Source organism: Oryzias melastigma, linkage group LG19, assembly GCF_002922805.2.
Source record: "Oryzias melastigma strain HK-1 linkage group LG19, ASM292280v2, whole genome shotgun sequence".
NCBI classification, from domain to species: domain Eukaryota; kingdom Metazoa; phylum Chordata; class Actinopteri; order Beloniformes; family Adrianichthyidae; genus Oryzias; species Oryzias melastigma.
In genome coordinates, this window is record NC_050530.1 from 3,005,390 (window position 1) to 3,019,511 (window position 14,122).

General features: G+C 35.5%; 2 protein-coding genes and 1 long non-coding RNA gene across 5 annotated transcripts in view; 2 read left to right on the plus strand and 1 right to left on the minus strand.

Moving 5' to 3' along the window:
• The window catches only part of LOC112154041 (WD repeat-containing protein 49), a 13,964-nt gene extending 7,900 nt beyond the window's left edge, over window positions 1-6,064 (minus strand). Inside the window, exons 1-8 of one of the 3 annotated variants that reach the window (XM_024284630.2) lie at window positions 5,826-6,064; window positions 4,547-4,760; window positions 2,828-2,974; window positions 1,651-1,773; window positions 1,416-1,575; window positions 1,299-1,345; window positions 1,086-1,214; window positions 795-983 (exon numbers count right to left, since the gene is read on the minus strand). In XM_024284630.2, the coding sequence (XP_024140398.2) occupies window positions 795-983; window positions 1,086-1,214; window positions 1,299-1,345; window positions 1,416-1,575; window positions 1,651-1,773; window positions 2,828-2,974; window positions 4,547-4,760; window positions 5,826-5,890 (1,074 nt within the window). In that variant the 5' untranslated portion in view covers window positions 5,891-6,064. Of the gene's footprint in view, window positions 1-794; window positions 984-1,085; window positions 1,215-1,298; window positions 1,346-1,415; window positions 1,576-1,650; window positions 1,774-1,894; window positions 1,974-2,827; window positions 2,975-4,546; window positions 4,761-5,825 lie in introns of those variants that run through there. The other 2 variants (XM_036217178.1, XM_036217179.1) reach the window with 2 other exon arrangements.
• On the plus strand, window positions 2,946-6,174 carry LOC112154042. The gene is made up of 3 exons (XR_002920592.1): window positions 2,946-3,063; window positions 4,610-4,800; window positions 6,038-6,174. It is a non-coding gene; the product is annotated as an uncharacterized LOC112154042 (long non-coding RNA).
• Window positions 6,175-7,738: 1,564 nt separating this feature from the next.
• The window catches only part of LOC112154378 (myoferlin), a gene marked incomplete in the record, with an annotated part of 59,532 nt that continues 53,148 nt past the window's right edge, over window positions 7,739-14,122 (plus strand). The window contains 3 exon segments of the mRNA XM_036217190.1: window positions 7,739-8,127; window positions 8,928-8,983; window positions 9,173-9,264. Coding sequence (XP_036073083.1) covers window positions 8,040-8,127; window positions 8,928-8,983; window positions 9,173-9,264 — 236 coding nt within the window.

Here is a 14,122-nt window from a genome sequence, read left to right on the forward strand (position 1 = left end):
TTAGAACTTTTACTGTCTCATTAAGAAGATCTAGAAACAGTGAAATTATTATTAAAATAACTCACAATGCTTCTGCTTCAAACTCTTGACAATAGAAAAAAAGGATTTAAGATAAAAAAACAAAAACTCAAATTGCACTGGTTTAATTTTAAGGATGTTATTTTAAAGCTGAATAGATGTTAGACAGGCATTTATTTTGGGAACAAAACTGTAGAAATATATTCTAATAATAAGATCTAGTTTTAGAAATTAAGAGATTTTATTGAAATGGACCAATTTGTGCTCAAATTATTCATTTTATTCACATTTTGTTCTAAAATTAATCATTTATATTTATTACACTAACTTTTTTGTCACTATAATCAAAACCAACTACAATTAAATCTACAAAAAAAATATATATATATATGTTTGCTTAAAACTAGCAAAAAATACCAAATATTGGGCTGTATAATATTGAGTTTTAAGTAATTATATCCAACAGTTGGTCTTTTTTATCTTAATTTTCCTGTTTGTGTTTCTCCTTGTTCTGGATATAAAATTTTATAAGAAGGTTTGTTGTTAAATATACATTTTACTAATTTTTTTTTGCAGTCTTAAATTGTTCTTTAGGAAAAAAACAAGTTAATTATGAAAAAATGCTATAACTCATTAAAAGACTATAAATGATTAACTGACTTCAAACTGAAGGTTTAAACTGTTCGTTCAGGGTCACCGTGACCCAAAACGCCTTTTAATTTATTCAAAATAAATTCCAAATGTCCAGAATTTAACTCTACTATGATGTAAATTACCTGGCTAAATTTCCAAATATATGTCTCCTGCTTCACTGACACCTTCGTAAAGACCACAGACGAGGTTTCGCTCTCCGACGAGGTCATGATGACATCAGCACCGGGGTCAAACATCAGCCGGTTGACCGCGTCTCTGTGGATGTTGGCGATGTGACGATAGGAGACCATGTGGTCGTGTTCATCAAGGTCCTTCGGAGATAAGAAAATGGAGAAAAGTACAGCGGCAGCTCAAAGTTCCTCTGTTTTTGTGAGAAGCCCTTGAACCGAAATAGCACAAACGAAAACACCTACTGAGAAAAGTATTCTTCGTGGGCCTTTTTCTTTCTTGGATGCTTTCTTAAAAAGGCCTTTAGATACGTTCAGAAACCACATCAAGTGAACTCCTCCTCTTTCATCCCCCAGGAGCAGCAGTGGGGGGCGCTCGGAGGGAAAACCGCTTGGATTAAAGTGACGAATTCATTGCCTGCGAGTCAAACGTTGGTTGAACGTTTCCAAAAATCCTACCTGAGAGTCAAACCCAAAACAAACCGCTGTGAGAGCACAGTGGAACCCTGAAACCACAGATCATACAATCAGTGTTATTATTATTACTAAAAAACATTTCAGTTTTCACAAATTTACCAAAAAGATGGACATCCTCAAAAACGTCAGTCGGAGAAACTCTGATAAAGTGTGCATCCCCGTGGTCCGTCACCATGGCAACCCTGTGGCAGCCTCTCATGTAGGCAGCGTCGGTGACCCGGCCTCTGAACCCGCTCGAGTGAGCCGGATCTCCGGATATCTGGTGTGGACGGGAGAAGGAGAGCGTGGTGCTTCTGTCTGACGGGATTGGACGGAATCGTTGAATGTTGCTCACCGTGGAGGTTTTGAGGATGCGCAGGCTGCTGCTCCAGACGGTGATGTGACCTCCTGTACTGACAGTGACGTAGCGGAGTGGAGGTTGCTGGGAAATGGGAAGGATTCGGACCGTTGGCTCCCGCTGAGAAGACGGAACACACACAACAGACGGATGAAACAAAAACATTAACTTTATTACACAATCTGGCCGTTTTTGTTTAATTTTCTGGCTGTAGCTTCTCCTGGAGGCTCCGCCCACTCACCTGAGGAGTGGTGCACAGCTGCCAGCACTTTAAGTTCATTTGGTTGGACCATTTGGGCTCGTTTTCTACTGGTCGTAACCTAGAAGGAGCCGCATAGCCTTTAAAAAAATTTTGGATTTGCATTCATATCCGTATTTATTATAATTTTTTTTATAAATATAAATTATGTCTTATTTTAGGGACTAAAAAAAAAGCAGAAATCTAAAAAGAAACTAGCATTTCTCAAAATGCGATTTTTTAAAAACATTTTTTGCCTTAAGTTGAGGCCAAATTAGTAAAAACCGCTAGCTTGTTGCTTAATTACTAGCTAAGCTCTAATTTAGCATAAAAATCCTCAGTAAATTAAATCAGTCAAAATGTTAGCATTTTGCTAAAGTAAAAGCTAAACTCTGAATCAGCATAAAAACTCCAGTAGTTAACAATAAGCAAAAAATGTTAGCATATTGCTAACATATTAGCTAAATTCTAAATTAGCATAAAAACTCCAGTAGTTAACAATAAGCGAAAAATGTTAGCATGTTTCTAAAATAAAAGCTAAACTCGAAATTAGCCTTAAAACTCGAGTAATGAACAAGCAAAAAATGTTAGCATATTGTTAAAATATTAGCTAAACTCTTAATTAGCATTAAAAACTCCAGTAGTTAACAATAAGCAAAAAATGTTAGCATATTGCTAAAATATTAGCTAAACTTTAAACTAGCATAAAAAATTAATTAGGGGCCCAATTAGCCCCCCATAAAGCTAGCTTGTTGCTCAGTTGCGCACAATTCAATGTCTTTCTAATTTTAAATTCCGTTTTATTTATTTATTTATTTTTAAGATCACCGCTTTGATATGTTTAAATGTGTATTTTAATGTTTCATGTAAAGCACTTTGAATTAGTACAGTAAATGTGTCTTCCGCTCCGTAACTCCTCTGTGACCGTAGAGTTACCTTGTTCTGGGAGCAGTGTGTGAACTGTGGATGGACGTCCAGCACAGCAGCTCGGGGATTGGACGCTCGCTGTCTTTCTTCGTACTCTTGAAGTAAATAAGAACACAGCTGCTGCCATGTTACTTCCCCAGAGCGGCTGATGTCAATCTAAGGAGGGAAATAGATTTTGAGAGTTCGGAGTTCACACCAGCTGACTGGATGCTGAACTGAACTGGGAATTATTGTGTGAATGTTTGGTAAGCATTCATACTACGATGATTCTCCTGCTTCATTCTATACATTTTTGCCAAGTAAAAATCAATCACACTTTCAGTGATTTCAGCAATCTTGGTATCAAAACGTTCAGCTTGTTCAGGACATTACTGTACTTTTATTTATTATGAACTTTAGATTTTTCAAAATATTAGGCACAATTTTTAAGATTATCACCAAGCCTTTAAATATATTCTTGTGTTTTCATCTTTAATAGTAATTTTGAGCTGTTATATTATGCTAGCACATATTGGTGACTTATCTACTGAGGTGTTTTTATGCTATTTTGGAGTTTAGCTAATATTTTAGCAACATGCTAACGTTTTTTGCTAATTTGTTATCAACTGTTTTTTTTTTTTTTTTTTAGGTTAGTTAAGAATTTAGCTTCTATTTTAGCAACCAGCTAACGTTTTTGGCTAATTTAGTTTACTAAGGAATTTTAGGCTATTTTTTAGTTTAGCTAGTACTTAAGCAACGTGCTAGCTTTTTGGGATAGTTTGGCCTCTGCTGAGTATTTCTATGCTATTTTGGAGTTTAGCTAATATTTTAGCAACATGCTAACGTTTTTGACTAATTTGTTATCTACTGGGGTTTTTTTAGGTTAATTTAGAGTTTAGCTTCTATTTTAGCAACCAGCTAAAGTATTTGGCTAATTTAGTTCACTAAGGAATTTTAGGCTATTTTTGAGTTTAGCTAGTACTTAAGCAATGTGCTAGCTTTTTGGGCTTATTTGGCCTCTGTTGAGTTTTTTTTATGCTACTTTGGAGTTAAGCTAATATTTGAGCAACATGCTAACGTTATTTGAGTATTTTGTTATCTACTGTTTTTAGGCTAATCTAGAGTTTAGCTACCATTTAAGCAACAGGCTAACGTTTTTGACTAATTTACTTTACTGAGGAATTTTCGGCTCTTTTGGAGTTCAGTTTGTATAGAAGCTATATGCTAGCTTGGCTAATTTTGCATCGACTGAGGTTGTTTTATGTTAATTTGGAGTTTAGCTAATATTTGAGCAACATGCTAACGTTTTGGCTGATTTGTTATCTACTTTTTTTTTAGGATAATCTAGAGTTTAGCTTTTATTTTAGTAACAGGCTAACATTTTTGACTAATTTAGTTTAATGAGGAAATTAAGGCTATTTATATGTTTAGCTAGTTTTTAAGCAACAAGCTAGCTTTTGTTGGCTAATTTAGAGTTTAGCTCATTTTTAAGCAATTTTACTACAATTTTTTTTTTTAGAAATTTAGGTCAACTTCAGCGCTCTTTCGTAGTTATTTAACAGAATTTCCAGTCTTTTAGCAAATTTAACATTTTTGCAGATAGCTTTTGCATTTTCAGCAAATCCCTTCAGTAATTAAACTTTTCAGCATTTTCAGCAAAAAGCTTCACACAGGGATTCACACTAGCATCATTGCAGGTAATGCAACTAGTTCATTATGGTTCCGAAGCCAAAACTTGGTTCTGTTCACCTCGCTGAACAGTTTTTCCACCCATAAGTCTTCAGAACTCAGTGACTTCTTGAATTCTTCCAGCTTCATTCCAGACTCTTGGTCTGGACCGCCGCTCCTTCCTTTCGACATGTTTGACTGGACTCCAGCTTTTGGAGACTTGAACGCGTCCAGGAGTCGCTGGAGCAGCTCGAGGTCGAGTTTCTCTGCAGGACTGGCACCAGACGCTGGATCACTGCACCGAAATGATGGAAAAATGTTCATGTCAGCAGAAGGTAAAGTTTATAAGACACAAAGTGTCCCTGAAATCGATTTAGGAGAAGATCCTGCCACTTTGTACCACCTAATATGTATATAAGCAGTTTGAGAAAGTACAACATTTTAATTTGATCTCCTTTAGAGTCACTTTTGAGTTGATACCAAACTAAAGTCTTGCTTGTCTCTTTAGGACTGATGTAAAAAAATCAGAGAAATTTGATAACAAAAGCTGGTTTGTGGAAATGAGTGTGGCGCCCCCATGTGGAAAAACTACCAAAATACACTCAAAATAAGATTTTTTAATTTAAAATCTTTTTTTTTTTTATTTCACTTATTTTTTTTACTTGTTTTAATTCAACAAATCAACATAAACAAATAATCTTAATCAAGTTCTTATAGAGAGGAAATGAAAGGGAACAGAAAGGAGGAAGCCGGTTTTTCTGACCCTTTTTCATTTATTTGGATGAACAAATTTTAGAATAATAAAGAAAAATAAATTAATTTGCATATACAAAATAGTCATCATACAAAAAGGCATTTTAAGGTGTTTTATTTATACATTTCTGCAATATAGCATGTAGCTTTGTGGTTGAAATCTAAGTAGAATAACTAAAAATGAAACCAGAAAATTTCAATATTTGTATTTTTCTGATTTTCTAAGTCTTAAACATCCTCAGTTTACTGTATTTCTGAATCTTTTTAAATACATTTTTTGAAGGTAATTTGGTTTCTTCGATTGCTTAATTTAGATTGTTCCATTTTTTTGGCTATAAAGTTACAGTATATGTTGATTTATGTATTTATTCTTTATTACTTTTCTTACCTCATTGCTGTCAAAAGCACGTCGAATGTATCAAACATGAATTTATTTAGCACATTTTTTTGCAGATAACAGACATGTTTTTATTTTATTACATTGTTATCATATTCTACATTTTTTGCACTGATATGGTAACAACTTCAATCTTATTCTACTTGCAGACTGCGACATTTAAAGTGATCTCATCTTGTTTTATCTAAAAAAAAGTTACATGAAACTCACCGAAATCTGCAATATTGAACCTCCGTCTCATAGAGCATCCATAGATTCTTCCTTAAATTAGCCATACTAATCTCAAAGTCTTCAAGATTATAGATCAAAAATTACAATATACAATAATATTTAGCAAAAAATAAAAGATTCTGATGCGGAGCTTTTGTCTCGCTCCAGTTCTCTGCGTCACGTCGACCTTAAACAAAACCTGTTGTCCACAGACAGCAAAGGAATGTCCTCACTCGCTGATCCTGGAGCTATCCATCAGGAACTGAAACCAAACAGAGAAAGTCAACAGGACGACGACGGGCTGAAGGATTTCTGCTGGGGGGCTCCAGAGTCACAGACAAGTCCTGACCGAGTTACTGATTGAAAGAGGCCAAACATTCATGACCCAAAGGAGATGAGATCAGTAACTGCAGCAACAACAAGAACTGTTCAGACACGTCGAGTTCTTTGACGAGTTCAGAGCTTCTCTGTTACAAAAACACTAACGAAATTAACTGATTTTGACTGATTTTTGACTAATATGAAGAACTAGTTTCCCTTTTTACTTTGAGTTTGAGTCTAAACATGTAACTGAGCGGTCTGTGCTGCAGTTATTAGTCTTAAAAGACGATAAAAGTTTGTTTTGAATGATAGGATTTAAGAAAGCGAATACTTATTATAATTTGGATTTTAAAAAATTAAATAAAAAAAACTAAAACATTCAGGAATTTACTCAGTTTACACAAATTTGACCATAACAAATGAAATGACGAAGTGATCAAATTTAAAGCAGGAAGTCTTTTTCAAAAACTATAAGAAGGAATCTGTTTTTATAAAAAAAAAAAAAAATTAACTTAATCATGTAAAACAGACCAGAAAAATTATTTAACCCAATGAATTACTATTTAATATTATTATTATTATTTTCTATTATTTATTGAAGGAATGCATATATTTTTTTTTTACCTTCATTGTATTAGAAACTACATTCAGAAAAGATTTATTGTAATAATATTCCAGATTTTCATAATAATTTACCCTATACAAAAAAATAGAATGAAGGAATGACATGGTTTTTTTCAATTTGTTGCACAGAAAACATGTAAACATTTTATAAAAAGAGTATTTTATTTTATTTTAATTTCTAATTTTATTTTCTAGATTGATTTATTTTTAATTTAATTTAATTTAAATTTATTTTATTTTATTTTATTTTATTTTATTTTAATTTAATTTAAGTGTATTTTATTTTATTTTAATTTAATTTAATTTAATTTAGTTTAAATTAAATTTATTTTATTTTATTTTATTTTATTTTATTTTATTTTAATTTAATTTAATTTAATTTAATTTAATTTAATTTAATTTAATTTAATTTAATTTAATTTAATTTAAATGTATTTTATTTTATTTTAATTTAATTTAATTTAATTTAATTTGAGTGTTCCTATAAGTTGGTTTAACCCCAAACTAATTTTCTCCTATTTTTTGATTGTTTCTGAGACAAAAAGACCACAGTTATCTTATTTAGTGTATTTACATTTCGTTGTTTTATGGACTAAAGCTAAAAGTCAGTCTTTCAGTGGATCTCTCTTTGGATCCATTACACTAAAAACACGTTTTTTGGGTTTTAACTTGTAGTATCAAACTGTATCACCTCTTTTTTATAATGTTTTATATCCAACTCTTCTACAGGAATGACAAATAAAGTAACTTTAAATTAAGTCACGCATTATAAAATAAAATATTAATTTTAAATTGAATTATTAAGTACTGTATTTCAGTTTGGAAGTAACTTGTAGATTGTTCTTTAGTCTGCTCTACCCAATTTAGCCACCAGAGGGCGCAAAGACAGCGCCGCAACAAACTTAGTCAACTTTTCAACTTTTATAACTTTTTATATCTTTGTCCTTTTATTTATTCTATTAAAAAAAACTTAAAATCGTGAAGAAAACGCATTTTTTTCGTGGAACAGGAACTATTTCCTGTTTTTAAAGCCCGCCCCGTTGGCATGGATGTTCAGTTCAGGCTCAGACTTAATCACATACCCGTGAGCGGTCCTCCTCCTCCTCCTCCTCCTCCTCCTCCTCCTCCTCCTCCCTCTCTGTCCTACTAATGATGAAGCAGCAGCAGTTCGACTCTCTGCTGTAGACATCTCATTTTTTTATTTTTCATTATTTGTATTCTTTCTAAACTTGAAGTTCCTGGAGTTGTTGTTGAATAAGTTGGTGTGAAATGCTGCGGGTGGTCGTGGAGTCAGCCAAAGGACTCCCCAAGAAGAAACTGGGGAGTCCTGACCCGATTGCCACAGTCATATTTAAAGGTAAGTTAAAAAAAAAAATCCTTTATTTTGAATTTATTTTTGAACTTGATGGAATATTTAAACAAAAAAAATCTTCCAGATACTTTTCAACTGTGGGTATAAAAGTACTCTTTAAATGTACTATACTAAAGTGAGTACTTTGTATGTATTCATAGTAAGCTTAAAAGGCTTCAATTTAGTCTGAAGAAGTATTTGTTCTATACTATACATGATATATAGTATATTTGCCATACTTGTACTTATACTCAAGTATAATTAATAAAATAAAACTACTACTTTTACATTTAAAATCATGAAAAAATACCCTGTAGATTGTATTTCTGATGTTAAATTGGATTTTAAATGCAGAATGTCTGGATATAATGGCAGTAAATGGGATTTGGGGAGTGGCTGTGTGGAGTACGGAGTACAAATGATTTCATGGGAAAAGATGATACAAGTACTAGTATTATGGTAGCCTTCAGCTATTGCAGTATTTCAGTTTTTGCAAATATCTGATTTCATCATATAGGAGTTTTTTTTTACCATTTTTTAAAGCAGCATCTTCAATTGCAGAACCTCCATCTGTCCGTGTAATCAAAAAACGTGTGTATTTTTAATTAAATAATATGATTTTAACCCTTTGACACCTAAGATTCAATGTTTATGTTCTTTGATTTACTGTAATTTTTTAATTGTTTGGACGATCAATGCAATTCTAGTAGATTTTGAAGGAGTCAAAATCTACTAGAATTACATTGAAAAGTTAAAATATGCTAAAGATTTTGTGTTTAAGTGTCTCTTCATGATCTAACTTTCAGATGACAAGAAGAAAACCAAATCGATTAACAATGAACTGAATCCTGTATGGAATGAGGTAAATGCCATTATACACACATGCTTGTGACAAATCCATTGATTTTTAATCACGAATTGAACGCATCACACAGCTTCACTGATTGGGTTATTCCCACTGTCACTGCTGTAAACATCACATGACCGTCACAGTAATCAAAATTTCCCAGCATTCATTAATCCCGGAGCTGACTGGACTCCTCTGTTGTAGGTGCTGGAGTTTGACCTGAAAGGCTCGCCGCTGGACGCCGGCTCCTTCCTGGAGGTGGTTGTGAAAGACTATGAGACCATCGGCAGAAACATGTAAGTGCAACTCGGGCTGAGACGCTAATCCCTCGTTTTTGTTTGAGTAACTGGGTGATTACAGGGATGAGAGACTTGAACCACAATGCAAATGACTTGTTTGAGACAAGAGTTTCTAGGAAATAGGGGGCGGAGCTAGCACATGGGAGGGACAAATTAAAGTAACAAAAATATTTATTTAATCTATTTAATCAAAAATATTGCTGTTGTTAGTTTAAAGATGTTTAAAGATGAGCAATTTCTTAATATTAATCAATAATCAGACAAATGTTGACTCAAAAATTGGGGAGGGGTGCAGACATATGGAGTGATATTTGTGCCACTATATTGCAAGCAAAAGTCACAGTTTTGAGATTAAAATTTTCTAAGTTGCAAACAAAATATTAAGTGTTCCAATGTTTAAAAAAATCTTTTTAAAAATATTTTTTGCGTTTGCAAACTTTTTTTTCTTAAAAAAATTTTGCAAAAATTTTGCAAAATTTTTTTGCAAAATTTTTTTTAGATGTGTAGTGCCTCATCTCGCTCTCACCCTATCTTTGGGTTTGGGTTCAACTTTTTCTCTCAGCGTTACTTTTGTGCCACCCCCAAACAGCCTGCTGATTGGTCTAGACTCTATCCAATCAGGTTTCTCTGCCTCAAATGCTAGGAGACCGAAGTGGACTTTTGGAAAAAAAAAGTTTACAAATGCAAAAAAAAAAAAGTTTTTCAAAGCAAATATCAAATATTTTATTTGTAACGCCTAACATTTTGTTTACAACTTAGAAAATTTTGGTCTCAAAATTTTGACTTTTGCTTGCAATAATATGGCACAAAAATCACTCCATACAGCTGCACCCCCTTAGCTCCGCCCCTGACACACGTAGACAAAAAAATTGGTTGGTTGACAAAAGAAAAATGCCACAAAAACAACAAACAGAAACTCATATAAAAGCAGTTTAACGTCTAGAACAGAGGTTTACAACCTTCCGTTGCAGCCCTGTGATTAAAAATAAAGTTTTTAATCTTAAAATGTGACAGTAAATCAAAAGAAAATATAAAAAAATGTTAAATAAACTAACTCAATCTTTGTTCAACTCTGATTATGCTAATTTAATCCATCAATCCTTCTTGGTAGCAAAACATTTTGACAGATATTGAGCTCCATGTACCGTAGAAAATCAGTCGGAAGTCAGTAAACACAAACAGAATTCATTATAAGGCGTATTTTCTACTTTTGAACAAATTCAAGAGTTCTAAGAGCTCCAGCCATAAACAGTAAAATAAACTGTTTTTTAACCACTGCTGATATTACACGACCGACAACGACTGTTGCTGGATTAGACTTTACAGACGTCTTTTATTTTGAAAGGAAGTCATTTGAATCTGAGTTAAAAGAAAGAAACTATTTAATATATATATTTTTAAAATGCTATTTTCTCTTTAAAACAGCTGAAAGTGAAAAAAAATGTATAAACTGAAAAAAAGTTTTGAAACTGAAATTTGAGTTTTGAAACCTAAAAATTTGAACATTTGAAGCCAAAAAACACTTATGTTTATTTTAGAATAGCAAAACGTTCTGGACATTTCACTTTTTTTGGCCAAATAAAATAAAAGACTTTTTTCAAATTTTTTTTTTTTTTTTTGGGTTTCAAACAATATCGACCCCAAAGTAGCTCCATAGAAGACGTATAGTTTAGATCCAGCTTGGATGAGGAAAATCAACACATTCATAAATGTCATCCACAAGTACATGTATCGCCACAAATAAAATCTTTTTCTGATGTAATTTCTTCGTTTGCTCCTGATTCACAACGATTTTAATAAAGACGTACTCAGAATTGCAATTTTAAGCTAAATTTTCTTTTGTATTTGTCTTCTATTATTAGAAAAATGCTACAAGAAACACCAAAAACAACTATTTTCATCAGTCTTTAACACAGTATTATGGCTTTTTTTTCATTTATTTGAAATGGATGTGAGTTCTTTTAGGCGAAGATCATCGCTAAAGGCCACACATAAGCCATTTAAAGTCTAAAAATCTTTTAAATTGCTTCGCTTATCTGTTTGTCAGAACATGCCTGCTGCTGAAATGTCCTCATCAGTGATAGACGTTTGCACAATGAAAGTTATCCTGGGAGGTTGTGGGCTGTGCTGTTTCCCCCTCTCACGCCCTATCTCGCCAAGCTCAGACTTGCCCGCCTGCGTGGGATGAATTATCCCGATTGGGCAACAATGAATGGATGAATCGGTGTTTGTATTCTGGGTCTGTGGGACGTCTTCAACTCTGTTTCTCCAGCAGAGAAACTGTGGCATTGTGTATGGAAAAAGAATGTCTGAAAGCAGACATGCTGCTAGAGAAGCCCATAAATATCTTCTAAACATGAGCACATGTGTCAACAATCTGGACGCACCACAAAGAGGGGTTTCCTCCTTGTCACTAATCAGGGAGATCAAAGTTTTGCCTGTAAGAGCAACAAAAAGAGATGAAAATACCATTTACTTTGTTCGGTTTCTTGTGTTTGGGACAGTCATCCTGAGGGTGGAGCTTTCTTTCTTAAATGTCTTGAGCGCATGCAGCCATGAAAAAGTGAGTCAAGTTTTCCAGTGGGCCTGACACATTCCCTAAAGACCCACAGAGTGGAGGCCAAGTAGGACTTCTAACTCATAAATAGTTTCCCAGCTGCCGCAATGGGTAATTTCCTGTTGCCAGGCAACTCAGGGGAGTAAAAAAATAATCACTTAACCTTTAAACCAGTAAAAAAAAGATTTCAAATTTGTAATTTGTTGTATTTGTTGCCCTTGGCGTTCAAAAGTTGCATTTTTTCCTGGTTATATGATAAATTATAAATAGAAATGTCAGAGTTTGGGTTCATTGATGTATTTTGCAAACATTTTAACCTGCAGAATGAGCCGATCTGTCAGCAAATGTTAGTTTGTAGAATCAAGGTTGTTACAGTTGACTGGAGCCCAGACAGCAAGGCCAAGTGGGCCCCACATGGTTTCAAAGTGGGCAAAAAATGTGGACCCCAAATGGGTTTGTCCACAGTTTTCATGGTGGCCCCACCTGTGTTTGCCCACATTAGCTTAAGGGACACTCAGTGGGTAGGCTCGTTATACTATCCAGATGCCTGGTGGACAGCAGGGCCTGCTAGCTTGCTACGGAGGAGGTCGCTAGCATGATAATGCAGAGCTCGCTAGCTTACTCAATACAGCAGAGCTCGCTGTCGGGGAGCTGGCTAGCTTGCTACAGTGGAGCTTTCTAGCTTGGAACAGTGGAGCTTGCTAGCATGCTACATTAGAGCTCCCTAGCTTGTAACAGTGGAGCTCACTAGCTTGATATAGCGGAGCTTGCTAGCTTGCTATAGCAGATCTCACTAGCATTCTACAGAGGAGCTGGCTAGCATATTACAGCAGAGGTCACTAGCATGCTACAGTGGTGCTCGCCAGCATAGTATACTTTAGCTGACTTGCTTGCTACACTGGAACTTGCTAGCATGCCACAGTGGAGCTCGTTAGCTTGCCACATAGGAGCTGGCTAGGATCCTAAAGCAGAGCTCACTAGCATGCTAAAACAGAACTTGCTAGCTTGCTCTAGAATATCTCACTAGCATGGTACAGAGGAGCTTGCTACCATAATCCAGCAGAGCTTATTAGTGTTCTACAGTGGAGCTTGCTAGCTTTCTACAGCTGAACTTGTTAGCTTGTAACAGTGGAGCTTGCTAACATGCTACATTAGAGCTCCCTAGCTTGATACAGCGGAGCTTCCTAGCTTGTTATAGCAGATCTCACTAGCATTCTACAGAGGAGCTGGCTAGCATATTACAGCAGAGGTCACTAGCATGCTACAGTGGTGCTCGCTAGCATAGTATACTTAAGCTGACTAGCTTGTTACACTGGAACTTGCTGGCATGCTACAGTGCAGCTCGCTAGCATGCTACAGTGCAGCTCGCTAGCATGCTACAGCAGAGCTCGTTAACCTGCTACAGTGGAGCTCACTAGCTTGATAGAGTGGAGCTCTCTAGCTTGCTACAGCGGAGTTGGCTAGGATCCTAAAGCAGAGCTCACTAGCATACTACAACAGAACTTGCTAGCTTGCTCTAGAATATCTCACTAGCATGGTACAGAGGAGCTTGCTAGCATGTTACAGCAGAGTTTATTAGTGTTCTACAGTGGAGTTTGCTAGCATGCTACAGTGGAGCTCGCTAGCTTGCTACAGTGGAAATTACTAGCGTTCTACAGTGGAGCTTGTTAGCTTGCCACAGAAGATCTCACTAGTATGCTACAGAGGAGATTGCTAGCAGCAGAGCTTATTTGCATCCTATAGTGGAGCTTGCTAGCTTTCTACAGCATAAATTGCTAGCATGCTATAGTGGAGCTTGCTACAGTGGAAATTGCTGGCGTTCTACAGTGGAGCTTGCTAGCATGTTACAGAAGAGGCTATTAGGATGCTACAGTGGAGCTCGCTAGCTTGCTTCAGTGGAAACTGCTAGCGTTCTACAGTGGAGCTTGTTACCTTGCCACAGAAGATCTCACTAGTATGCTACAGAGGAGATTGCTAGCATGTTACAGCAGAGCTTATCAGTGTTCTACAGTGGAGCTTGCTACAGTGGAAATTGCTGGCGTTCTACAGTGGAGCTTGCTAGCTTGCCACAGAAGAGGCTATTAGCATGCTACAGTGGAGCTCGCTAGCTTGCTACAGTGGAAACTGCTAGCGTTTTACAGTGGAGCTTGCCCCAGAAGATCTCACTAGCATGCTATGGTGGAGCTCGCTAGCATACTACAGCAGAGCTCGCTAGCTTTCTCTAGAAGATGTCACTAGCAGAACAGAGGAGCTTGCTAGCTTACTACAGTGGAAATTGCTAGCATGCTACAGTGGAGC